We start from the raw sequence: 27,644 nt of genomic DNA on the forward strand, positions 1-27,644 counted from the left end.
TGGATATGTAGAAAATGGTAAATAAAGAAAGCGAAACGAAGAGATGGAGTGATTGATACACAGACAGACGTACAGATGGATAGATATAGACAGATATACAGAGTGGTAAACGGATAAACAGACAAACAGACATACTGTAAATCACACACACACACACACACACACACACACACACACACACACACACACACACACACACACACACACACACACAGCACTATATATACGTGAAAAGACCAAGAGATCTACATGAAAACAACACATTATATCTTCAGTGTAACAGCATAAATGTACGTGATAGCAACACAGTATCAGCTGGATCCGTGAAAAGAGAAGGTGAATCACTACTCACTCTGGCGTTGATGTCTGCGCCGTACCACGTGAGGTGCTGCAGGATCTCCCGGTGGCCCCCCTGCGCCGCCACGTGGATGCAGGTCTGGCCTGGGGGAGGAGAACCACGTGTTAGGGTAGGGAACAGCTGGGGAAAAGAGGCAAGCTGGGTTGGGTGGCTGATTGGTTGGGTTCGTCACGCTAAAGAGGAAAATCATTGTTTTTGATTTTGAGTGGCTGTTTTCATGGGCTCAACATGCTGAAAAAGAGACCATTACTGTTCACTTTGGTATACAGACCTATTATTACAATGGTCAGGATCCTCAACCCATCGTTTAATAGGAATAAGAGTAAGGGTGGTTGTGGTGATGATGATTTATGTAATTATTTTCATATTCTGCGCAACATATAAAGCTAAAAATAAAATGATAGCCTGCTTAGTAAGACACCTCTAACTGTTAAGAAAATGTCAGACATTGGTAGCAGGAAATACAAATAGGATTTACGTACAGTGGGAAACATCATCATCATCATCATCATCATCATCCCAGTCTCAATTTTCAGTACTGAGATGGGGTGAAGTGGGTGTAAGATAACCAAGTGCATAAAATAAATATATAAGTGGTGGTGTGAATGGGGTGGTTAATCATGGAAAGAAAGATTCTTTTTGAGCGAAGAGATACGGGCGTGAGGGGACCTTTTGTTGAAGCCACCTCTTACGGACCTTGACGTCAGGCAATAAAAGAAGGAACCGATAGAGAAAAGGGGAAGGTGTTGACGAAATACTGTGAAAATGGTGGCTTTGGAGGGAGGTTACACGTGGAAGGAAGGATTGTTTCTGAGTAAAAAAAAAGTGCGTGAAGGGAGCATTTGTACAAGCAACCCCTTGTATAATTCCACGTCGGGCAATAAATGGACGGATAGATGAGTAAACGGAAATGACGAAAATGTGGAAATGGCATGAATGAAAGATTAACTGATTCTACCCCTCATGGGATTCTACGTCGGGCAATAGATGACGTGAAGAGAAATGAGAAGGAAACTATGAAATGTCGACGCACTGAAAGCGGGGTTATAGCAGAGTGGTTTCTCGTGGAAGGATGGGCTGATTCTAGGTAGGGAGATAAGTGCATCAGAGGGCCGTTTGTCGAAACCTCCACTCACAGAACGCAGCGTCAGGCAACAGATGATAGGACATACAGAAAGAGGAGGAAGTGATGAAATGTCGAAATGGCCCGAACGAAGGACTACTGGGAAGCCATCAACCCTCTTGCATGATTACTTCAATTGCCTAGGAAAACCCCTTGAAAGTTATGGGTGTATATATATATATATATATATATATATATATATATATATATATATATATATATGTATATATATACAAAAAAGAAGCTATATTCTTACGATAAACAAGTCTCGACAGCAGTCAATTATCGGGATTTAATATTCAAGCACACATTCCTTGTGTTTCTTCCCTGCTCTCCATGTTTCCCTCTATTTCCTTTCCTTCTCCTTGCCTTCAATCTTTCTTTCCCCTAGTTCTCTCTCTCTCTCTCTCTCTCTCTCTCTCTAGACGCACCCTCATCACCATCACACAACCTCACCCAACATCGGCATGGCCCCACAGGAAGTTGCAGGCAGTCTTATGCAACCTGTGCAACTCATGGCAACACCGTGACTGCAAGCGCGCGGGGACCTCGTGCGTGGTGGTGCTGGTGATAGAAAAAAAAAAAAAAAAAAAAAAAAAAAAAAAATACGTGAGAGAGACGGGCATACGGAAAAATACGTAAGAGAGGCCGTGGAAAAAATATGCGGAAGGGAGGATGAAACACAAATATTCACAATACACAGAGGGTATTCAAAAAATTTACGTGAGAAGGGTTTACAAAAATGATGCGCAGAAGAGGACGGTAATTTTTTCTTTAATTTTTATTCTTATATTACAGTTTTCTGGTCACCTTTGCCTTACATACCTGGACAAAACAGTTTGGTTCTGGGTTCGTGACTCCTGATGGGGCAATACCGACTTTGATGATGGATGGATAAGCTTTTTTTTTTATCCCTGGGAATGGCAAGTGACGTATCAGCTACTCTGGCCTACGTCACTGTGGTAGACTGGGAATTCATGAGAGGGAGATTGGCGAGAGAGTATATAGGGGAGGGTGAAGTGTTGTGGAAGGATGGATTGTTATTCACTAGGTTGACAAGTGCTTGGTGGTCTTTGATAGACAAATAGACATATGGATAGATGACAAACATAGAGACAGACAGATGGATGGAAAGACAGACGGACAGATAGACAGACAGATAGATGGAAAGACACGTACAGACAGATAGACAGATAGTTACACAGATATGAAAACATGACAATGGGGTCAAGGAGAGGAGGATACTTTCTGGAGGCAAAAAACGGGGAAGAAAAATGTTGCGGTAAAATGATGAGGGAAATAAAAGGAGAAAAAACAAAAACGAAAGGAAAAAGACAGAACAGGAGGGAGTCAATAAATAATACGAAACTGCCAAGCCCAACACGTCAAGAGAAGGACTGTGAAATATGGAGAGGCAGAAAATATGAATGACCCACGAGTAGGAGGGTGGATGGGGAGGGAGAGAGAGGAGAAACAGGAACAGCAGACGGATGTAAGAGGAAACAATACTGAAACGTGAAGAGGAAGGCAACCAGGATGCTGAATACGCTAAAAGTTTCACGGCCGCAGAACCAGTGCAGGGATGTCCTGGGTTTACGGGCATCGATACAAGTAAAGGGAGATGCATATGAATTCGCCAAATAAATCACTGTTTAAAGATGAATACTTGAGTTACTACTACTACTGCTATTACTACTACTACTACTACTACTACTCTACTACTATATACTACTACTGTTATTACTACTGCGAAAGATTTCGAGTATGAATACGCCAAATATTTCATGGATAGAGAATGAACACAGATTATGTATGGGGTTACGGGCATCGACGTAAGTAAAAGGCGCTGAATTTGAAGATGCCAAAAATTTCAGGGTCAAAGAACGACGAGCACGAATTTAAATAAAAGAGGACTCTGAGTACGAGAATACGCAGAAAATTTCACAGTCACGGAACGGGTTTCTGGCATGGCGTAAGGTCTTTAAAAATCTTGGAAGTCTTTTATTTTTCTTACTGGAAAGTTGTGCCGGCCAGAAGTGTTCTATCGCCGTGTATGGGTTAATTTTCGAACACATATTAAAGTAAAGGCTGCCAGAAGCGAATAGTTTTACGCATATCATAGCATCTGAATCCTTGCAAACAGTCAGGGGCTTTACAAAGGTGACATGCAAAGGAAAGAACATGGGTATGCTAATTTATGAACAGAAGGTAAATAAGGAGGGCAGTTTGTGTAAAGGGCTTAGAATTGTGTACATAGACACACAAAAACTTTGAAATGCGACTCAGCAGTACGGTACAGGAAAGGAAACAGACATAGATAAAGGAAAAGAACGCAGACAAAGAATAGGTAAACAAAATGGACGAACTGCAAATATAGAAGATGGGCAGAGGAAGGTGGCAGGGGGCAGGGGTGTTAACCTTAACTTGAAAAAAAAAAAATCACTTCACATTATCAGGGATTTTGAAATGAGGATAATTAATGGGAAAACACAGGTAAACAACGGTGAGAACAAAGGTTAAATAGGGAAGATGGGCTGAGGGAGGGGGAGGGAAGAGGGCGAGGAAAGGCTGTGCACATGAACGTAAAAATCTTTGTAAATCATATAAAGATTTGAAATAAGGATAAATAAAGGGAGGAGACAGGTAAATAAACTAAGGTAGGAACGATGGGTAAATAGGGAGAATGGGTAAAGGGGTGGAGGGAGGTGGAGGGGGAGGAAGGGTTGTGTGCATGCCCATATAAGGAGCCTCTTGCCCTCTCTCCCTCCCTCCCTCCCTCCCGCCGCCACCTTGTCTTGTGAGTGCCAGCGGGACAGTGTGTGCCACAGTGCCTCGAGTCTACACACACACACACACACACACACACACACACACACACACACACACACACACACACACACACACACACACACACACACACACACACCACCTCCCCTCTCTCTCTCTCTCTCTCCCTCTACGTTTCAGTACATTAATGTGGTCGCATTATGAATACATCCTGCCAGTTGTATTTTTGATCATTTGTTTTCTATTTCTGTTTTCCGTTTTTGCCTCCTTACATCTGCCAGCATTTGAGCTTTTTGCCTTTTTTAATAAGTAATTTGGCAGGTACAGGTATTTATCCTATATTGTCGTTTTCTTTTTTAATGCGTGATTATATTCTGCCCCTGAGTTGCAAAATTTTCACATTGATCTCTGTGCTTAAAGGTTGTTCTTCGCTGACGGCTTGGATGGCGGTATAGAAAAAAAAAAATGGAACAGATGGATTTTATCTTTTATTTTCTCGTTTTGTTATTTGTCATTTTACAGGGTATTGATTGGTATTGATTTGGCTGTATTGATATGGATTCATTCACCCCACTTTTGTCCAGAGCTACATACTGCGTGGTAATACTGGTACTTAGATTTATAACGTGAAGGGGACATTAAGTGACCTCTTTTTCACACATCCAGCGCTTTAGCACGCATTTTGAATCGTAGTTAGTGTTTTTCCGCTTTGCTTTGATGCGATCGGTGTGTATACTTACGTACTTTTTGTCCTTTCTGCTTTATACTCTGCCTTCTACCTCATATCCTGCCTTGGATAATAGATATTGTTTGTAATATATACTGTTAGAGGGATGGATCAGAGAACAGGATGATTATAATATTCAGATTTCCAACACTTCTTAGAGGTTTCCTGGCATCCTTGTTCCCCCTTCTCTCTCCATTCTTGCTCTCCTCTCCTCTCTTTCTCCTTAGTTCATCTTTCTTTCCCGGTCTTCTTTCCCATCCACTTATCATTTCCTCTTTCCCATCCCCCCTTTCTCCTCCCCTTTCTCTTTTCTTCTCTCCAACTCAGTCTTTAAATTTTTCCTCTCCTCCCAACTCTCCTCCTCCCTTTCCTTCCATCTGTCCTCCTGCCTCCCCTCTCTCCCTCCTCTACGTCCTTCTCTCCCCTCTCATGTGACTAACAGAGGGGAAGAAGGAAGGACACATAAACCAAGCTGGGGAGGGAATGAGAGACGGAAAAACGGAGGGGGAGGGGGAGTCGGAGAGACAGAGGGAAGGAGAGAGGGAGAGAGGTATGTATGGAGAGACGGAGGAAGGGAAAACTGAGGGAAGGAGGGAGGGAGAGAGGTATGTATGGAGAGACGGAGGAAGGGAAAGACTGAGGGAAGGAGGGAGGGAGGGAGGGAGAGAGGTATGTATGGAGAGACGGAGGGAGGGAAAGACTGAGGGAAGGAGGGAGGGAGGGAGGAGAAGGAGGAGACAGTTCAGAGGGGTTTTCCCAATGAGCTCGAAGGCGAGGCTGACACCGCCGAAAATAACAGCATCGGTAAATATATCCAAGGGCCAGGTATTTCTCTCTCTCTCTCTCTCTCTCTCTCTCCGATTGGGGTATCAGTCTCCTCGTAAATTTAAGATTCAGTCATATGCCTCCTCATGTTTATGCTATCACGATATTTTTAATCTCTCTCTCTCTCTCTCTCTCTCTCTCTCTCTCTCTCTCTCTCTCTCTCTCTCTCTCTCTCCGAATGACCTTGCTGTTGCTGGGTACTTCTTGAATCTCTCTCAATGTCAATTTCCCAAGAGGCTCTATGCTCTCATTCCTTTCCTGTGAGTAGCTGGAAGAAGAAGAAGAAGAGGAGGACGAGGAGGAGGAGGAGGAGGAGGAAGAGGAGGAGGAGGAAGGGAGAGAGGACCGAGATTTGGGGGAGAAAGAATGAAGAACTATTTGCCAAGATATCCCGGTAACAACAATGGTTCAGAGGAAGTGAGAGAGAGTGAGAGAGGGAGGGAGACGGAGGGGGGTAGGGGGGAGGGGGAGGGATAAGGGGAGGGGGTAGAGGGGGACAGGGGAGGGGGTGTTGGAGAGAGGAGGGTAATAAACTCCTCCAAACAACCACAACAAGGAAGGAAAATTAGGAAACAGCGATGGTAAGGAGTGAGCCTGGGGAGAGGACAGACACCTGGAAATGCAGTGTGAAATGGAGATAAATAAGAATGTGGTTAAGAATATGACTAGCGTGCGACCGAAGACAGCAAAAGAGGAAGATGGGGAACTGACGAAAATGGAAGTAAGAAAGAAAAGAATGATAGAGTAAAAGTGAGACAGAGTGAGGGTGGAGTGGCCTGAAAGAGAGAAAACGAGAGAGAATTATGGACCTGAGAAGCAAGAGATCGAGAGAGTAACGAACATGATACTGAGGTTCAGGTAAGAATGAGGGGGAAAACGTAAGAAAGTATGGGACATCATTGAGGGACAGAGTGCAGGGAGAAAAGGAAATTGTGAGAGTAAGATGCAGAGAATGTGAGGGTCAGAGAGAGAGAGAGAGAGAAAGAGTAATGGACCCTTAAGTCATGTGCTTCTTCAGACGTCATGTATAGGTGACGTAATGATCCCCTCCCCTACCTTTATCCCCTTCCCCCCGCCTCATCCACCTTCCCTTACCTATCCCCTCCCCTTTCTTCCCTCTCTGTTATACCCCACCCTCATCCTCCCCCCTTGCCATGTCCCCTCGCCCCCTACCTATCCCCTCTCCCATTCACCTTATCCCATCTCTCTCCTTTCCATATCCCTCTTCCCCCTACCTATCTCCTACCCATTTCCCCCCCCCCTTATCTCTCACCCTCACATTTCCCTCTCCTTCTCCTTCTCCCTTACTCTTTCCCTCCCCCTCTCCCCTCTTCCTTTATCTTATCCCTTCTTTCCTCCACTTAACCTCTCCATTCCAAAACACTCCATCCCTTTCTCCAACATCACGTCGTCTCGAACAATACCCTCCCCTTCCCTACCACCACCACCACCACCACCAACCTTCCGTTCTCAAATTTCATCTCGGCTTTCCTCCACGAATCTACGGCCTGGCCATCATCATCATCATCGTCTTTATCATCTTCATCATATTATTAAAGCCATCATCCTTCGTACTGATAAACGGGTTAGGTAGGATATGTCACCATAAAAAGGAAGTATGATAACAATAGGGGAACAGTTACACAAAGCAGTGCCAGCGAAATGCATCATCATCATCATTATCATCATCATCATCATTATCATCATCATCATCATTATCATCATCATCATCATTATCTCATTTCCAACAAAATAAATGGGTGAGAAGGCTCCCAAAACACGGAAATGAAAGCACGCAATAAAAAACTCTCAGTCAAAAGAGTACCCAGTGAAACAGAACACCGAATATATTACGACGGTGAGATTGTGTGCAAATTACTGTTCAAGACAATGCATAAGAAGTTGATCGGGGCATGACGAGGGGAAGATCGAGGATGAGGTGGTGGAGTAGAGGAGTATATGGGGGAGGAAGGCTTGGAGTGGTGGGAGGGAACAGCGATGAACAATGTTTTGAGATGCAGTAAACACTCGTCATTAGGAGCTCAGTTTTTGTTTTTGTTTTTTTTCCACTTTTAAGTACAGAGTATATTAGAGTAAAAATTCCCCTTAAAGTCCATTTCTACCTTTTAAGCTGTTTTAGCATTTTATTCCCAAGCTTGATGTGATGGTTACTTTGAATACGTTGCGGCTTTATGAAATAAGGAACCCATCCTCAGCATGTAGAGAGATGATATCCTGAAATTACAAGTGTTTATTGTGTGCTCACCCTGGAAGAATGTGTGGAATCAGGAATAAAGCATGAGACAGATAGATAGATAGATAGATAGATATTGGAAGATTTATAGAAAGATATATTTTTGCATTTCAAGGACACGGACGTGGTAAATATTTAGTCTTCCTCCGGCATTCATTCCGGTATCATTATCTAACTTCCTCTCTCGTTTCCTGTTCGGCTTCTCTCTCTCTCTCTCTCTCTCTCTCTCTCTCTCTCTCTCTCAATAAGACTAAAAAGTGGGGAGGAACAGACAGGAGAGAAACAGGAAAATGAAGTGAAGTTGAAAACGGGGACAAGTGAAAAGAGCTAAGTGGGAGTGAGGAGAGGAAGGAGATGACAGAGATTTGAAGACTGGAGGGAAAAAGCAAGAGATGGGAGGCAAGGCAGAAGGGAGAAAAGGAGGTATGGAGGAAAGAAGGAAAAGGAGGTAAGAGAAAGGAGGAGAGTTGAGAGGAAAGGAGAGAAAAACGAAGGGGACGAAGAAGTGGGCAAAAATGAAGAGGGGTGAAAAGGTGCCAAATAATAACAAAAGGTGGTAAGGGAGTGAAGGCAAAAATCAAGCAGGGTTAGGAAGCAGCTAGGGAAAAAATATGAATAGGTATGAAAATGTGTAGGCAAAAAATGATAAACGGTAGGAAAGTGTGAAGGTGTGTGTGTGTGAGGAGGGTTAAAAATGAAGGGTGAGAAAAGATGAGCGGGTTTAAAATAGGGAGAGAAGGGGCAGACTAACCTCTCCTCCTCTTTTTCTGAGGTGGGAAGGTGTAGGGTAGGGGGTGGAAAGGTGGTATAATTCTGCTCCCCGTACTTCCCCATGCCCTAATGTTTTGGTGATCAGCTGTTTTTGTTGTCACCACGTGATGCTGACGCCACGCTCCCCCCTCCTCTCTCTCTCTCTCTCTCTCTCTCTCTCTCTCTCTCTCTCTCTCTCTCTCTCTTTCTCCTGCTGCATTTCTTTCATAATTATAATTAACTTTAAACTTTTTCTTCCGTTTTGTTTTTCCCTTTAACTTTTTTTAATGTGTGTGTGTGTGTGTGTGTGTGTGTGTGTGTGTGTGTGTGTGTGTTACTTTTTTATGTAAATAACTGTGTATTTAAACAAGTGTCATTTGCAAAATCCTCTCCATGCTTACATACCAGATGTGTATATCTGTGAATGTATGTAAAAATACGCACCAGGTATGTACGTAAATATATGTCCGCGTGCGTGCGTGTGTACATCTACGGCGGGCGTGTGGAGGTAATTCTGGGTGCGGGCGTGAGTCAGGGTCGGGCTGCCTCACCTTATTTAGCGAGGTGAGTAAAAGCCAAGAGCGAGGCTGCGGGACGGGCCAGCCACACCGCCACATTAGGGCCGCCCGGCTGGCTATATTGGCACTCCCTTGGGCTATTTTCCGCCCAGGGGCCCCGCTGTCCGCCTGGCATCTTCGGCACGCGCCCCACCTCCTCCTCCTCCTTGCCTGGCTCACTCGGGGATTCCCACACTACCTGTTGCTTGCCCTCGTGCCCTCACCTGCCCCCTCTCCCTGCCCCCCTTCCTCTTATACCCCCTGCCTTCCCTCACACCCCTCGCCTTACCTCATACCCCCGGCATTCCCTTTCCTACCCTCTCTTACCCTCACACCCCCTCCCTTCCCACTGCTACCCTCACTCCCTGTCTTCTCCCTCCTCATACCCTCTGTCTTTCCCCTCCTGTCCTTACATCTTTTGTCTTTGCCCTTTCATCCCCTCACTTTCCTGCCTCCTTATCACAGTCCTTCTTTCCTTCCCTTATGTACCCTTATCCTCATTTCATATACACTGCTCCTTTTCCCTCCTCTCCTCTTGCAGTCCAGCTTCTTTCCCCTCCCCTCACACCCCATTCCCTTCCCCCTCCTTCACTTCCTATGTCCTTTGCCTCCGCCAGTCCCCTGTGATACCATGTCCTCATGCTTCTATGCCGCCCAGCATGATCTTAACCCTTGACCCCTCCAATCACCCAATCTTTTTCTTACCTCTCTCAGCTTAAGTCTTGTCTGTCTTGGTCTAACCCAGCCTAACCCCACCTTACTCTGCTTAACCTAACATTACGTACCCAAAGAATTAATGTCAAATATGACTTGGATGATGATGAAACTCTTACCTAGCCCATCTGTCTCCCAAAGCAGAGGGGAGAGACGTGGCGAGAGATAAGGACAGGTGAAGGCTGAGTGATTCCCAAACCATGCCCTACTCGAGTCATCTTTAGGACTGGACATTGCCACAAGGGAAATACGGACCAAGGTAGAAAAGTTAAGCGGGACAGAGTGGGTCATGGGAGGAACAAGTCAAAATGCAGGTGGTGGAGGTTAGAAGAAAGGTCAGGAGAGACTCTGTGGGCTGAAAAACGTATGATAGTCAAGAAAGGCACAAAAATGAGACAAGGCCAGATGAGATGCAGAGCTGACGATAAAGAACATAGAACTCATAAAACCAAAAGAGAAAAATGATAGAAAAGGCAAAGCAGAATGGTGGAAGAAAAGTGGAAAGGGATGTAAAGGCTAAGAGAGGGACGAAAAACGTGAACAATTACGGACATACGTCAAAACAAAAAACCTGTGACGAAGGTAAAGAAAAATGTAAGAAAAAGAACAAACCATGCCAACGGAACGGAAGTGGAAAAGGATCTGGAGATCAAGAGGCCGAAGAATGAAAAGTATTATGGAGGAAACAGGACGGAAGAAACAAAGATGAATGGGGAGTAAGAAAAAACCGGAACAAATGAAGAGGAAAGACAGAAGTAGCATGAGAGAAAAAGAGAAAAAAAGGACGAAAAAGGAAGCAAGGAAGGAAAAATACGTTAAGGATATGTGAAAGGAAAGGAAAAGAAAAGAAAGGAAAGGAAAGGAAGATGGAAAACAGGAGTGTGAATGGGAACAGTGGGGAAGCCCAGGACGGCGGGGAAGAGGGGGAGAGGGGAGGGGGAACACTGGGGTCGTTGCAGCAAGGTCACCACTCCAGCCCTCTCGTCACCCTCCCCCCCTCAGCACATGGCACCAGAACAATCGGGCCCCTGAATCCTACCCTAAAATACATATGAGAACACCAGACTACGTTACATGAACACTTGAACACAATATTAAACACATGAGATCTTGAACATGTGAGAGTGTACGTCTCCCCATACATGTTGCACAATATCATATGGTATTAAAACACATCGCCTTCTAAACACATGATGACTCGCTTAAAAATGCCTGTAAACATATGATTCTCTCGGCAAAGCCCCCCCTCCTTGAACACGGAACTCAAAATTACATGCACCCCTAAATACAAGAGAATAAAATGTGTTGTGCTCAGTATATATAAAAAACACGTGCCAGTAGCTCTATAACCCAAGGCTTCCACGGCACATGATTCTTCAGACACGGCTACGAACCTTAATAAACACAAGGCCACCCTTCCCAACGATTCTAAAACACACTACCATATACAAATATTACCCTTGAACACACTGCATCCCCAGCTCACGTCCCTCATTATTATACCCAGCCATTCCCAAGCATTCCCTGTCTATGCTCTGTTTGAACTCCATCCATCGCAGAGCCAGAACAAATTAGTTCATTGGGTTCTGTCACGTCGAGGGTACTTTAGGTTCGTATCAGTAGGCTTATCTCTATGTGTATGGCGACTTCACAACCCCTCACACTGGTACACCCCTCAATAACTGGCTCACTTCTCACGCCGCACGTAAAATTCTGAAGCATGGACGAAGAACTGTGATAAGTGGGCCACCCTGTGAAGTAGGTCCACATATTTCCTAAGTTTTTTTTTTTTCTTAGTGTTAGATATTACATGGAATGGCATAATACACTAGGTTATAATGGTCTATACTCCCGTAAGGTGAGGAAACTTACTAACACCTCTTCCTTAGCCATATATTTTGCATGTTACTAGTTTCTTGCGTCATATTTATTCATTTGTATTATGGACGTAGAATTCATAAATAAGATAAAAGCAGTTATTCAAATAACATGCAGAAATAGTTGGTTAAGGACAATGTGTTAGGGAGCTTCCTTATCCCACGAGAATATGCCTCACAGTCTCAGATATTATCGCAATAGACTCACCTGTGCCTGAGGGATTTGGTCATTTTCATATCCATCGAACCCAAGAACGCAGTGTTTTCCACGATGGCTGTAAGATTGGGTCAAAGTTTAGCCTAACATTATGCCTACACATCTCATTTTCCTCTGCGGGCTGATATTCCTAAACTAGCTTGGCATATTCTCCTATCCATAGGTGATCTTTTTTAACATGTGCGTCTGGGAGAAAAGTGACGGACATGCCATAAGTGTATAATAGACGCAGAGGAACAATAGGCGAAGTTTCATCTCTGTCTGTACTTAAAGCATTGACACAGCCGGTACCCTACGCGCTCCTGAAGCAGGAGGGATGTTCACAAGGGGTACAAACACTGCTCATATCACCTGAATTTTCCACAACTGGCGATGTGAGTTACAGGTTCACGTGCAATTGACGGTACAATTGAAGGGTACAGTTAGTTTCCAGATGTGTGTTGCCTTAAAAGTCGACGGTACAGCTGGAGACATTTTTTTTTTTTCACCATGAGGACGTATTATCCATTTTATTCATGCTATCTCCTGACGATTTTATTCAGCTTAAAGGAGACTCGCCAATCCGGAAGGGTTAAATGCAGCTTTCATTAACCCCCCACCTTAGCTACATGATATTGTCTGTTTGGTGGCCGGAGTTAAAGAAATGGGAATAATCACACTTAATATGGTAAAAATCGATGAAAAAAAAACAAAAAAAAAACGGCCAACCTTAAGCCTCAAGTTTATCTGTTCCTCTATGCCTAATCCCAGAGTTATTCCAAGATGGTCCCTCTCTCTCTCTCTCTCTCTCTCTCTCTCTCTCTCTCACACACACACACACACTAAGCTTCTCGTTCACAGTCCATCACCATTATTCACTCTCTACACTTCACATCGACATTATGTTCTGGTAAATGTGATAACTATAAAACCAAAGTGTGTGTGTGTGTGTGTGTGTGTGTGTGTGTGTGTGTGTGTGTCTTTATATGCATCCGATTCTCAACGTAGATAAGATGCCCGTTCTCTAAGTCCAGTATTCCACAAGAAATTTTGGTAACGTGGAAAAAAAATAAAAGGCGAAGAAATCAAAATGTCGTTCTCCTGGATGAAAAATATATAAATCTACACAACTAGGTACAAAGAAATCTACAGTACAGCAGGTATTAAATTCATCATCAGTTATCTTGTTCTAAAATAATGCACAGAGTAATCGATGTGGCCATCCACTTTTAATCGAAAAAAAAAAAAATTATAAGTAGCAAATAGCCCAGCATAACAGGCATAAGCCAATGTTCAGCAATTTGGTTAACACCGGCTATATTAATGCAAAAGTTGACCGGTACTCTCAGCCCTTCATATATGCCACAGGTCATTTCTGGTACTGTCTTTTTCAGTCCGTTTTCTCCTCTGCCTAATAGACCTTCAGTCTAATAAACACTGTATCCAGGCATGTCGAAATTATTCGATTTGGCTTGCTCTCTCTTTTGTCAAATTTTCTCAAGAAAGGAAAACTCTTTGTAGGCGTCCATCGTTTTTTTTTTTTATATGCAGGTAAAAAGAAAAAGTAAAAATACTGGAGAACAACGGATATTATCATACATTTTCTTGGTGAATGAAAACAAACATCAAATGCTATAAAAAGTAACACAAACGTAGAGTAGCGGGTATGGTCGCGTCACTCCCCCGGCCTGATAACACACCGGAAGGAGGCGCCCCCACCACTACCACCACCACATTACTACTACCATCACCTTGCTCCCTCCACCACCAATACAACCGCCACCATTTGCACCATAATTACCTTCGCTTAACCACAACCCTCACCATTCACAGGACCACTATTATCATCGCAGCCACCAGCACCACCAGCCTGGCCTACCACACAACCAACATTACTACCATCACAACCACCTTGTGCCTCCACGACGCTAGCACAACCACACTGCTCCATCACTATTACCACAACCATCACCTTGCTCCACGACAGCGACCAGCATCACCATCACATTGATCAACCACCACCACCATTACTACAACCACCCTGCTCCACCAGTACAATCATCACTATAGCTACAACCTCCTTGCTCACTCAGGTGTCATTAAAACTACCGCCACATTCACCAAAATCACTATCCTCTCTCCACCACCACTACCACACTACTATGGTTCTCTCTCCACCACCACCACCACCACTACCACACTACTATGCTTCTCCCTCCACCACCACCACCACTACCACACTATGGTTCTCCCTTCACCATCACCACCACGACTTTTGTTACCTCCACCACCAGCACCACTCTCACCGCAGGAAGCACATAACACACACACTTCAGCGGCAAGGGCAAAGATAACACATATGCCACAGCTTAACACAGTAACACATAAAAAGATACTCTGATGAAATGAGATGATGTAACTACTGAAGCATAACTCTAAAGAAATATAACTAATGAATATAACTGAAGGTACGGGAGGTGATAATCCACACACGAGTTTTAACTCTTCATCCCAAAGACTTCATTTTTAGATATTCCTCTAAACTTCTGACGATCATAATTATATAAGGCTTTAATAAGTGTAGGTTTAGATACAGCTGCCATGAATCTTACAATCAGGGGACTCTTCAAAGATGAATATAATTGTCTCGTGGCAGAAAAAAAAAAAAGAAGTTAACATGGCAACAAATTTAGAAACCGAATCAAAACTAACAAGGAAAGGATTCATCAATAGTATACAACTCTCCAACTAAATATAATTCTTCACACCATGCGCAGTGATAAATACGTTTGAAGCGTGGGCTTAACTTAGTAACAGGTCGAAAGGATACACGTGATAATAAGAGATTATTTATGACACTGTATCGCAGGAGATTCAGGAAACTCAGAATAGGAAAAATGACCCCTTCACTACGATTGTGTATTCTGGCTGTCACCTAACTTTTTTTTTTTTCTAACTGGAGGGGTTAGATACAGCCTTCACTAACCCCTTCACCATCAAAGATATTTCCTAAGTTGAAGAAAATCGTCTGGAGGTAGCAAGAACAAGCTACCGACGTAACAAATAACAGGCGTATGGCGTCTGGCAATAGATAGATAGATAGAAAACACAGTACAATTAAGTAAACAAACACAAATAAATAAATAAGTACAGTATATGAATGGCTGCATACATTTTAAGTTACTAGTTCACAAAATGACTAACCCAGTGTTATTCGCGAAGTTCACCTAAAAATAAATACGGTACTATAAAAAACACGGTAAGTGGATGGTTTCTGCCTACGAGACGGAGGCAGAATATTGGAGACTTGAATCATAAGTGAATGATAATGTGTTCTAACTCACCAGGAACTCTGTTAATTGAGATTCTGGCAGAGGTATCATGAGTGGCATAAATTTCTAAATATATATTCCTTCCAAGGTTTTACGGTTTACAGGAGAACTTACTAACTCACTACTGACCTCTGCCCCCCCCCCCCACACAAACACAAATGAACATATAAAGAAAAACTCCATTAATCCATCCATTATCTTATCCCCTGTTACATTATCAGAAGAGTAGGGGACCGAGACTAGGCTAATGAGTCCAGCTATATAAGGCAAGGGCTTCATTCACCCCTGAGTGGAATTATGTGAGTACCAAACGCCAATCACCCCATGGTCTAAGCCCTTTTTAAAAACAGTAAATACAGAAACAAAAACCTTACAAATAAAAATATAAAAAAAAAAATTGCAAAAATGGAAACCAACACACGTGGAAACCGTGAAATCAGCAGGGAAATAAAGGCGGAAACAAGACACAGGTAGTAAGCATCGCACCTGAGGCAAGCACGTCTAAACAAACACGACTCCAAGGTTGTACTCGTAAGGCGGCGTATGTTTTCCTGAACTGGGTGCGTCACAAATAACAGCCCCCCCCCTCCCTTTCTTCCCCTCTTCCGCTCCTCACGCTCCTGCATTGGCGAATAGTTGTCAAATATATGCATCGTCACTCTATACGGGACGAGAGGCTTTGAAGTTCTGTAATATAATTTGTGTTTCTGTAACCTGACACTGTTTCGAATTTTGGTGCCGAGACGAAGGAATGTGACAAGAAGAATCAAGAACACACACACACACACACACACACACACACACACACACACACACACACACACACGTTAACCCTGTATTCTCTACCTATAACCAAGGTAATCTGCCAATTCTGAAAGGGGCTCCAATAGTGGCAGGGCCAATGAAGGTCATATCGAACCCCTCCAGTTCAAACTCCATGGCAGCCAATGTGACAGATGTGGCTTCCTAACATCTCTTCCTTAGCGATTTATTTTACATACTACACCTTGACATTCTAGTGTATGCTGTTCATATTGCTCTACTATAGGCATGGTTTCTATCAGTAACATATAAAAGGATACTGAGGTGTAATGTACAGGATAAATCACTACGGGAGCATTGTTACGTAATCTCCATTGCCATTTACCGCATGGCCCTCAACCTTATGGTCAAAGCGTCCTTTGAACATAAGGCAAGTACCAAACCGACTGAGCCACCGAGTCATCCCTGTCCTTTACCATATGAGTGTTCTCCCTTCTCACTCCTTCCCCCATCCCTTCACTCACCATCACTACCCCTTCTCAACACGCAAACTTCCATTTCCATCTTATCCTTTTCCACTACTCTCTCTCTCTCTCTCCCTCTCTCTGTCTCTGTCTGTCTGTCTGTCTGTCTGTCTCTGTGTCTGTCTGTCTGTCTGTCTGTCTGTCTGTCTCTGTCTCTGTCTCTCTGTCTCTCTCTCTCCCATTCTACTACCCTCACCTTGTCCCTCTCCCCATACAGGTACCCCTCCACCCCAACACGCAAACTTCCATTTCCATTCTCCTCTTTTTCAGCTCCCTGTCCCCTTCACCACGCCACCCTAATATTTCCCCCTCGCCCTTTTTACCCTTATGTATCCCCTCCCTTCCCCTGTTACACGAAAAGGCGCCTTACGAACCGTGGGACACAATCACGTGGAATGCAAGAAGGGGGAAAGAAAAACGATGCGTGGTTGAGATAGAGAGTGAAGCCAGAGAGAAGAAACTGAATGAAAAAGGAAAGATGGAAGGAAGGAAGGAAGGAAGGTGTGTTTAAGTTGGGGTAAAAACAGGAGAGCAAAGTATAGATGAAGAACTGAGGGAAAAGAGAGGGATAAGGAAAGACAGAGACCCGTACTGTACATAAAAGACGTGCAGTAGACAGAATATGAAAATTGAGAGGGTAGAAACGATAAACTAACAAACTGGAGGAGACGAAACATATGAAAAACCAAGATAAAAAGGAGAGGAAAGTGGGGAAGAGGAGACAAATGTTTTGATGTAAGATTTGGTGCTGAAAAAGGGAAAGCTGAAGGAAAATGGAAAAGCAAGAAAAGAGAGACAGGACGATAGATATTCGGTACGGATACAAAATAAAAAGCAAGATAAAAAGGGGGAGGTTAAAGAGGGGGGGTGGGAAGATATGGAGAATGAGGGAGAGAGAAAGGCAGCTGAACTTGAACTTTTACACTCTTATCAGCATGAAGTTACATGGGAAGTGGGGGGTGGGAAAGTGGGAGGGGGGATGAGAGAATGAGGAGTTGTAGCGGGAGAAGATATGGGAAAGGAGGGAGTATGGAAGGAAGGAATGTTTATGCTCCACCGAAAGGTAATGAAAGAGAGAGAGAGAGAAAAAGAGAGGAGTAGGAAGAACCGAAAAACAGAATGGGAGAGAGGGAGTACGAAAAATAAGAGGTGAGAGTGGCTGGAGAGAGTAATGTGAATGCTAGACAGACAGAGAATGAAAGCAGAAAGAGAGAGAAGGAGGGAGTGGGAGGGAGAAAAGGGAAGAGGGAGACGGGAAAGGAGGAAGAGGGAGAAGAGGGTGGGTGGAATGAGGGGAGGGGGAGAGGTAGAGAAGGGGAAGGGAGGAGGGTAGTGACAAAACCAAGGGGGAGGGGCCAGGGTACACATACACGGGTTTCCCTACCTTCCCTAACCACTCTCACATGACCCTCCCTCCCTCCCTCCCTCTTTTTACCTTAGTGCTGCACGCAATGTATTTAATATCCATTCCTCCATCCTGCTCTCTCTCTCTCTCTCTCCTATGACTCTTTTTCTTTCCCCTCTCTATTTCTTTCTAACTTTACTGACCCTCACATCTACAATGCTCTTCTTCCATCCTTAATCCTTTATGCTTCTCCGTCCTTAGGCAACACATCAGTATTTTCTTCAAACTAAACACCAGACGATGTTCAGCTAACAGAAACCTTAAAAATCAACCTTTATCAACCACTGCCATCATCTCTCTTTCTCTCTGTCTGTCTGTCTCTGTCTGTCTCTGTCTCTGTCTCTCTCTGTCTCTCTCTCTCTCTCTCTCTCTCTCTCTCTCTCTCTGCTACTGATGCACTTCGATAACTTCTTCAGATTAACCCCAGATTTTGGATGGTTTAGATTTTTGTAGGTTGAGAGAAGTTCCAAGAGTCAAAAGGTAAACCACTAATCCAGTGATGTATTGTTATTCTATTCATGTCATCTGCAAGCGATTTCTTCCCCTCAGGAGAGACAAACTTCAGGAGCTAGGTACACCCTTCATTAACCCTTTCACCATCAAGGGTCATTCCTAAGCTGAAGAATATCGTCAGAAAGTGGGAAATTAAAAGAGAAATTTTCATCACAGCAAAGGGGTTAAGGATGAGGGTGCGGAGGTGGGAGGGAAGTGAAGTAGGGAAATTGAGGATGGGACCTGTGAGAAGGTTGGGTTGGGTTAGGGTGGAATGGTGTATGGGTGGTGGTGGTCTGTGGGTGGGATGGTTCATATGCATGGTGGAGAGAGAGAAAGATATGGGTGGGGTGAGGATGGAATGGCGTGTGGGTGGAGGTGGTGTGTGGATGGGATGGTGTATAGGTAAAATGAAAAAAAGTATGGAGAAAGGGGAAAAGGTTATTGTAGGGCTGCTTCTGATGTAATAAAGAGAGATGGTGGAGTGATGTGCAGTAAATGAGGAATGGTGTGTGAGGATGGAGGTGGGACGGTGTGGTGATGATGCTGTGGTAAGGGTTGAAGTGGTGTGAGGGTACAAATATGATTAAGATGGATGTGGGTGGGTAGGTGGAGGTGGAGCAGTGTGATATGAGGGTGGCGGGGGGTCCGACTGAAAGCAGAGTAATCTGGTACGAGATTCTGAAGGGGACAGCGTGGATACTGAGAGAGAGGGAGTTGTGAGGGTGGGTCGATTGTGGAAGGCTAGAGGGTGGAGGGGAGGCGGTGGACGGTGGAGGAGGGAGCGAAAGATAGAGGAGGTGGAAGGTGGCAGAGGGTGGTGGAGAGGGGGTGGAAAGTGTAGTGGGGTTGGGATTCCCTGATAAGATGAGGGCACTGGTTTTGCTGGCCTTCTGTGTCCTGGAGACGTCATTCCCTGGTACGGTATGTGTGTGTGTGTGTGTGTGTGTGTGTGTGTGTGTGTGTGTGTGTGTGTGTGTGTGTGTGTGTGTGTGTGTGTGTGTGTGTGTGTGTGTGTGTGTGTGTGTGTGTGTGTGTGTGTGTGTGTGTGTGTGTGTGTGTGTGTGTGTGCACTGCCTTTGCCTTGTGAACATGTGCGAAATACCATGTTAGACGTTGGAAAAGAACTGTGCTCTTCTTTACCTATCCTCCACCATGTTCTCTCTCTCTCTCTCTCTCTCTCTCTCTCTCTCTCCTTTATCCCTCTTCTCTCTGTTTCTTTCCTTTCTTCCCTCTTCTTCCCGCCCACCGCCAAGTCAAGGGACTATCTTAAGGCCAGTTAAATGATAAGGGAAGCTTACGTCACACTGATACGGTGGTGCGGCAGGTGACGTGATAAGGAAGTAAGGAAGCCAAGGAGGAACGGAAAAATGGAGGGAGACTGGGAAGGATTGATGGAAATGGGGAGGAAAGAGGAGTGAAAGATAGCACGGAAGCGAGGCAGAAATGAGAGGGAAGGAGGGAGGAAAAGGGCGAGGAAAGGCGGGAAAAAGAGCAAGAGGGAGAGGAGGAGCGTTTGGTTGTGAGGATGAAAATTAAGATTCAGGGAAGCATGAAGGGATGGAGAGACGGACGTGATAAGGAGTGGAGGAAAAGAAGAAAGGCAGGCAAGAAGAGACTGAAGCAAGGAGAGGAGTGAGGGAAATTGATAAGGTGGGAGGGAAGGATGGAAGACGTGACGTGAGAGGAAACAAAGGAAAAATATAAGGAAGGACATAGAGATGGAGAAAAGAAGGAAGATAAGGAGGGAAGAAGTAAAGGAATGAGATAAGGGGGAACGAAGATAGATAGATAGACAGGGAGAGAGAGAGAGAGAGAGAGAGACGGGGGGGGGGGAGGTGGACTTGAGAGAAGGAGGAAAACACATAAAGAAGATAAAGCAACCAGGAAAAACTGATGGAGAGACGGAGAGATGAAGCAAATGAGAAATATAAGAAGATAGGAAAGATGTAAAAAAAAAAATGATATGAAAAAGGAAGCGAGAAATTGAGAATAGAACAATAAATAGTGCAAGGGGAAAGGTGAGGGAAAGAAGAGATGAGAATACGTGTGACAACGACAGGAGAGCAAAGCATCTAAAAAAAAAAATGAGCAGGAAAAATGGAATGAAAGGTGAGGGAATAAGGAAGCTAATGTATTTGATAGAAACTAAGGAAAAGATACTACTTATGAAGGAATCAGAGGTTATTAGCTAAGAAAATTGTCTATCACAGAGAAAGTTGCAAGAAGCAGCCATAATCATATCCGTTCAGTTCAAGATGACTGGATACATAAAGACTGAACATTGTAAGCAGAGGTGGAGAGGGTGAAGCGGAAGGAAAACTGATCTGAAGTTGACTAATTGAGAAAATGAACTAGGAATACTGGTTGTCTTTTGTGAGTGAAGGGAAAGAAGAGGAAAATGAGAAGGAGGGGTGTTAGAATGTTGAATAGGAGGAGAAAATAAAAGTGAGGGAAAGAAGAAGGGTGAAACAGGAAGGAAAAAAGTATAGGGAGAGGAAAGGGGAGGGACACCAAAGGGAACACATGAAGGGGCTCTGATAAAAACACACACTGTTATCAGGGTTTCCCACACCGCTCTCTCTCTCTCTCTCTCTCTCTCTCTCTCTCTCTCATATACCCCAGCCTGTTTGCATCTAGACTGAAACAGGGACGAGGATTGTGAAGTTGACGGTTGAATATCGTAGCCTGATGGAAGACTTGGATTTTGCACAAACATAACACTCTTAAGAACTCTCGTGTAGTCAGTAGGCATCAGTGTAAGTCTCCTTCTCCCTAAGACTTCTCCCACGGCCTCCTACGACCTTCTCCGGCCTTGCTGCCTCCCAAACCGCTCAGCAAGGACGCGGCCCCAGGCTTCTTAAAGCTGACCGTCCATCCACCCGACACACACACACACATACACACACACTTCATCGATCCTTCCAGCCAGCCACCTACCTACCTACCCTGTCTGCCTCGCCCTGCCTACTCACTCTCTGCTCTTCCTTCTTCGTATCCTGCTTCAATCCATGTTTTTCTCTTTCCATTTTCTGCTTTATTGTGTCTTACTCAATCCCTTTTTTTACATACCCATGTCCTCTTCACCCTCTTGTCTTGCTTTCACCGTTTTGCGTTTCACTGACAGTTCTGTTCCCTTTATTCCGTGTCTGCCCCCTTCCTGCCCTCCTTTCTTCATTGTCTGCTTCGTCTCTGTTTCCTCTTTGTCTTCTCTGTCTGTTTCATCTTTTGCTCAGTATTTCTCACAATCTGTTTCATTTCAGCTCTTTCCTCAGTCTCTGACTTACTCCCCTAAACTTGTGCTCTAATTTTCACTCCTTTATTTCTGTCTTTTTCACTCTAAGGCTCATCTTATTTCCTGCCTTTCTCCTAACCTCTGAGTGCTCTGCCTTACCCCATTCCCTGCCTAACCCAAACGGTGCCTCCCTGTCTTTCCCTCCATCTTGGTTACCTGATTCCCTACCTCGCTTCAGTTAGGCTTTCTTCACACCTAATTTCACCAGCTGCTCTGTCCCCATTACCATCTGTCTATCTATCTGCCTGCCTGTTTTATCTGTCTGTGTCTGCCTATCTTAACTTCTGCCTATCTACCTACGTATTTCCATCTCTGTTTAATTCTTCGCCCCCTCACCATCAATCGATCTACTGTCTGACGCGCATTATGTTAGGAATGGTTTCTACATAAACACAACCCTCAAGCACTTCTGTCCCTCCTCACTAACGACCCCACTTTCCCCACCTACCTTCCAGCTATCTCTGCCTGCTTCTCTTATTCCTGCCGCTACAGACGATTTCATTGGGGGGGGGGGAGGATCTCATGTGACGAGGTTAATGAAGGCTGTATCTACCCCCCTAGCTCCAAAATCGTCCCCTAAGCTGAATAAAATCGTCTGAAGGTAACCTGAATAACATGAAAGCACGCCACTGTAGTGAAAGAATAATGGGTCGTAGTGTACATGGCAAAAAAGCCTTCGTGACACCTGCTCCTTATAAATTTCTTCACCACATTACACCATAACATTCCTTTGCATGTTATTTATTCACATCGCATTCTTATCGATAAAGTTTGCATGAAGAACAAAAAAAGAGGATAATGAGGTGTAATGTGCAGAATAAATAGCCAAGGAAAAGGTGCTAGGGAATATACAAAGGCCTTTAATATACAGTTCTAACCCACCACTCCTTCCTACAACTCACCCCTTGCCGACGTCATCCCGTCACAACATTCCCACTAAATTTCCTCATATTTACATTATCATCATCATCAATATATCCTCGTCATTGCATCCCCAATAATTTCCTACTTACCCCCCCCCTCTCTCTCTCTCTCTCTCTCCTCCTCCTCTTTGGTCCCTCCTTACAATCCTACCTTTCATTTCTCCAATATTTATCAAACCAACTATAATTTTATCATTACCAGACACATTTAATCCAGCTCAAGAAAAACTTCAAGGGTTCAATGTGCCTTCGTTAAACCCTCCATCGATAAGAGATCCTCCAAGGCAGAAAAAAAAGGGGGGGAGGGAAGAAAAAAGAAAAATATATATAGTAAGAATGAATGAAAACAGACGTCACTGAACTGAAAAGGTAAAAAATTCTCTGCTCTGTTTTTCATATGTGGTTTCCCCCAGATAATAATATGTAGGTCAAGCCTGGCAGTGGGTCTGCATAATTGTAAACACACACACACACACACACACACACACACACACACACACACACACACACACACACACACACACACACACACACACACACAACGACTAAATACGTATAGAAAAATATCTTCACACAAAACAATGCATGTGTAATAAACATTCACACACACACACATGAAAATAATCACACACACACACACACACACACACACACACACACACACACACACACACACACACACACACACACACACACACACACAGCGTCGACAATGCCCCATCAACTATTCCGATTTTCTTACGGGAATCCCAGGCCGCACGACCGCATGCCTCCACCACAACATGCGCACAACACCTGACGTAAGTGGGGGAGGGGGAGGGGGCTGGCTCATGGCTGGTGTAGGCGGATAGACTGATTGATAGATGGAAGGTTACACAGAAAGATTGGTAGGTGGACAGATGAGCTGATGGATGGATGAGTGGGTGGGTGGGTGGGTAGGTATTTTTAGGTTTTTATGTATGCTTTTATGTGTGTATGTAGGCAGGAAGGTAGAGAGGTTGGCGTGTAGGTGGGAAGGCAGTTACGTAGCCTAACTGATGGCTGGGTAGACAGGCAGAAGGACACATAAAAAGGCAGAATGAGAGACAATTGGTTAGACAGGAGAGTAGGCAGGTACAACAATCGATGAATGGATAGACAGATCAAAAGACTGACTGTTAGGTAGGTATGTAGGAAGGCAGGTAGGTAGATAGGTAAACAAATAGACATTACTATCCATTCAAGATAAGAAGTGAATGAAGAAGTAGGTAAGTATGAAAAATGCAAACCAATCTGATAACACAAGAAACGACGCCGTAGATAAAGTGATAAAGTGTTCAGTCAAATTGTGAGGACTGCACCCAGTGAACTTAAATGCGTACACATGTATGAATAGATGTAGATACAGATACACTCACAGACAGACACAGAGACTGAAGGTTGAATAAATATTAGACAGGATGATGGTTGGATAATATGACAGATATAGATTAAGTGATGGATGTACACACTGATAGCTTCATAGATATACAGTGAATAAATACCATTAAGTTGCAGTACTACTACTACCGCTACTACTGTTCGTCGTAGTGGTAGTTGTAGTATTGGTAGTAGTAGCAGTAGTAGTAGTCGTGATGGTGGCAGTAGTAGTAGTAGCTCCAGGTTCATCTGAAACGTGAACCCTGTGGACTGAAGTCTGAAGCTACCCTGAAGTAAATCCTCCTCCACTTACAGAGAATTGAGAAATGGTCTAACCGGGCAGTGGAGCCACCCGGTTATATCGGTGCCACCACGTGAAGGCATTCCTCCCCGGCACCGAACAAATATCATGAAAGAGAGCATTATCGTGCCACATGCAGAATGTAAACAAACAAGGAGGAGGCGATAGGGAATCATTGGAGTTGATGAAAATACTGCCACATATAGGGCAACATAAGTGAAAAGTAATTAAATGAAGCAAAAACAGCTAAATGTCTCAAAGCAGAATACAGCGACGGAAAAACACGAGACGGAAACAGAAAGAGATAATGGTCTCAAAACAGGATAAACCGATTGAAAATAAGGGGAAACATAACCACTCAGAGGTCTCAAAGCAGGAAACGTCGACAGAATACCGAAAGAATACAGAAATTAATAAAAAAAACAGGAAAAAACAGGAAAACATCAACAGAAAATTAAAAGACGGGAACGGAATCAACTGGAGATATAAAACAGGCACATCGACTGAAAACAAGAGACCTAATCAGAAAGGGATTGAATGGTGAGGCAGAAGAAGGAAAAACTGGGAAAACGTCTTACAAAATGTGTTTTCGATAACCTGGGGAAAGCACGTGAGAACTGTAACTTGGATTTTTTTTTTCTTGTGTAAGCGAGGAGTCCCCATCCCCTGGCATTATCGTCTTGTGAATCCCACCTCTCAAAAGTTTCCTTCCTCCAAGTTTTACGTTCTGTTTTTTCTGTCTGTGTGTGTGTGTCTGTTTCTGTTTGTCTCTCTCTCCCGTCCCCTCTCTTTCTCTCTTCTTCTCCTACATCCACTTTTCCTCTCCCCTTCCCTCCCTCTCAAGGACAATGTTCTATTCATCATCTATCCCTAAATGCCTCTCAATGCTTGCCGTCCTCCAACCCCTTTCCCCGTACCCCCAACTGTGTGACTTTTCTGTCCTTAATACCCCCTTCAGTTCGGCTCTCCTTCCCCCTCTCATCCTCTCCCCTCACTATCTCTCCTCCCCCACCCCTTACCTCTCCTCCCCTCCCCTCCCCCAGGTCAGGCACCGGCAGAGGGCCAGGGAGCCTCGCGGTCCTGGCACCCTGGCACTCGGCTTGGCAGGCATTGAAGACGGACTTACATGGGTATGGTCGGGGTGCCTCGGCCTGCCCTGCCAAAAGAACTGCACGGGAAAAAGGGAAAAAAAAGAAAAAAAAAAAAAGAGCTAAGGAGAGAGGGAAGGAGAGAGGGAAAATTCCAACGCAGCTCCGACACGACAGCCTTCAGAAAATACTAATACACTTGCGCGGCATACCTCGATATCTTCGCATTACTTGTTTACCAAAACCATGACAGCAGATAAACACGAAGAAATAGAAGTTACGACTCAGACCTAATAACTTAACGTTCCGACATGCAGCAGCGTCTTTCTGTACATCCATTTTTCTGCTAGCGCTTCTATCTTCTTACCCTTAGTACTTGTCAGTGATCGTGCACGTAAGGTTTGCATGTTACCGACGGTTTGGCTACCATGCAACTACCCGGCTTTATCCAGATAGCGCCAGACAAAAACGCACTGCAGTTTCTCCCGCTTATAGTTTTCTCTTCTCACCCAATTCTTAACAACCCTATTATTCTGTCACCATAATTCTCACCATCTCAGCCTACGTTTACATTTTCTTCACCAGCTTCATCCCCCTCGCCTGTATTTTTTTTTTTTTTTTACCTTTCTGCAGTTCTGTTCATTCTTCTTGTTCCATCTATTCATCCACCCATTCCATCCATCCATCATCAACACCAATATCATCATTATCAACACCATCTCAACTTTTCACTTACTAGTCCCTCCTCTACATATTCTCATATCACACACACAAAAAAATAAAAAAATAAAACCTACTCGTTATTTTCGTTCCAGTCATCAGCATCTCAGCCCATATACACATCTTCACCTTAATCACACTAGCGAAAGTATCACGCTGGACTGGTATGTCAGTAACGTCTTCAGCACCTCGCAATCACCGGCTTTACCCAGACCACACCAAACAACAGTAAACTATTTAGCAGATTCCCAGTAGTTTGTAGCTTCATGGGAACACGCGGCGATGCATTCCTTCTATCTAAGGGTTTTCCCGGTGAACCAGTGCTCAGATTTAGTGCCGTTTTTTACATTAAAATCTAAATTAAAACTTGCCATTACCCAAACTCGATGCTGTGTTCTCATGCCAGTCTAAATTCTAGCTTGTGTTCTAACCCAACACCCAAGCTGACGGAAATGAAAAGTTTCCTTAATTAAATATGCGACTGCGGCAAAGAAAGCGCTGCAACTCTTCCTGCAGAAGTATATTTTAAATCCAAGTAGGCATTTACTACCAGGTAAGCATGGACTGGCGAGCATCAAAAACTGCGGTGACAAATGACTGTGTCTTACAAGGCTTCTTGTTGCAACTTGGTGAACCCATAATTAAAACTGGGTGCGGTGAAGGACACAGCGGGTACAGTCAATCGCAACACTCCGTTCGCCTGTCGTGTATATTTTCCATCACTGATTCACAGACACCTGAATGTAACGTAGTGAACAGAGACAAATATTGCCATCCATTTGTGAGTGATAATGTGCACCTTTGTCCACCAGTCACGTCTCAAGCGAAGCATCTATGACTTGAGCGATGAGAGAGAGGAGAGGCGGCCAGATTTTTTTGCAGCTGACCATACCCTTCCACAACCAAGCCTGAGTGAATCTGCTGCACTGAATGAATGGCAACCAGAATTAATTATATTGAACAAAATCCGTCAAACTGCTGAAAAAATAAGATCAGAGTGGGGCTGAGATGATGTGTCTTTTGTAGCAACTGTAACTAATTGAGGCAAATTAGCAGTCATAGGAGTAGGTAGTATTTACGTTCTCTCTCCCTCTCTCTAACAACAACAACAACAAAACTTTCCATTTCCTTTTCCTCTCAGTTGCTATGTATTTCCCGGCTATGAGTTGGCACGGTGGAAAAAAAAATAATAATTACCTTTTTATAGCGTTTATTTATAGTGAGGTATTACTTAAA

General features: G+C 44.1%; 1 protein-coding gene across 3 annotated transcripts in view; it reads right to left on the reverse strand.

Annotated features, from left to right (window-relative positions):
• The window catches only part of LOC145404459 (NF-kappa-B inhibitor cactus-like), a 71,591-nt gene that overhangs the window by 15,959 nt on the left and 27,988 nt on the right, over positions 1-27,644 (reverse strand). For all 3 annotated transcript variants that reach the window (XR_013898174.1, XR_013898173.1, XM_080275979.1), the window contains exon 4: positions 353-441. Coding sequence is in view for 1 of the 3 variants with exons in the window: in XM_080275979.1 (XP_080132105.1) it covers positions 353-441 (89 nt within the window). In the remaining 2 variants the exon portion in view is untranslated. The remainder of the gene's footprint in view (positions 1-352; positions 442-27,644) is intronic.

Source organism: Coenobita brevimanus, chromosome 63 (assembly GCF_032717465.1).
Source record: "Coenobita brevimanus isolate Jiangsu-jjx chromosome 63, ASM3271746v2, whole genome shotgun sequence".
NCBI classification, from domain to species: domain Eukaryota; kingdom Metazoa; phylum Arthropoda; class Malacostraca; order Decapoda; family Coenobitidae; genus Coenobita; species Coenobita brevimanus.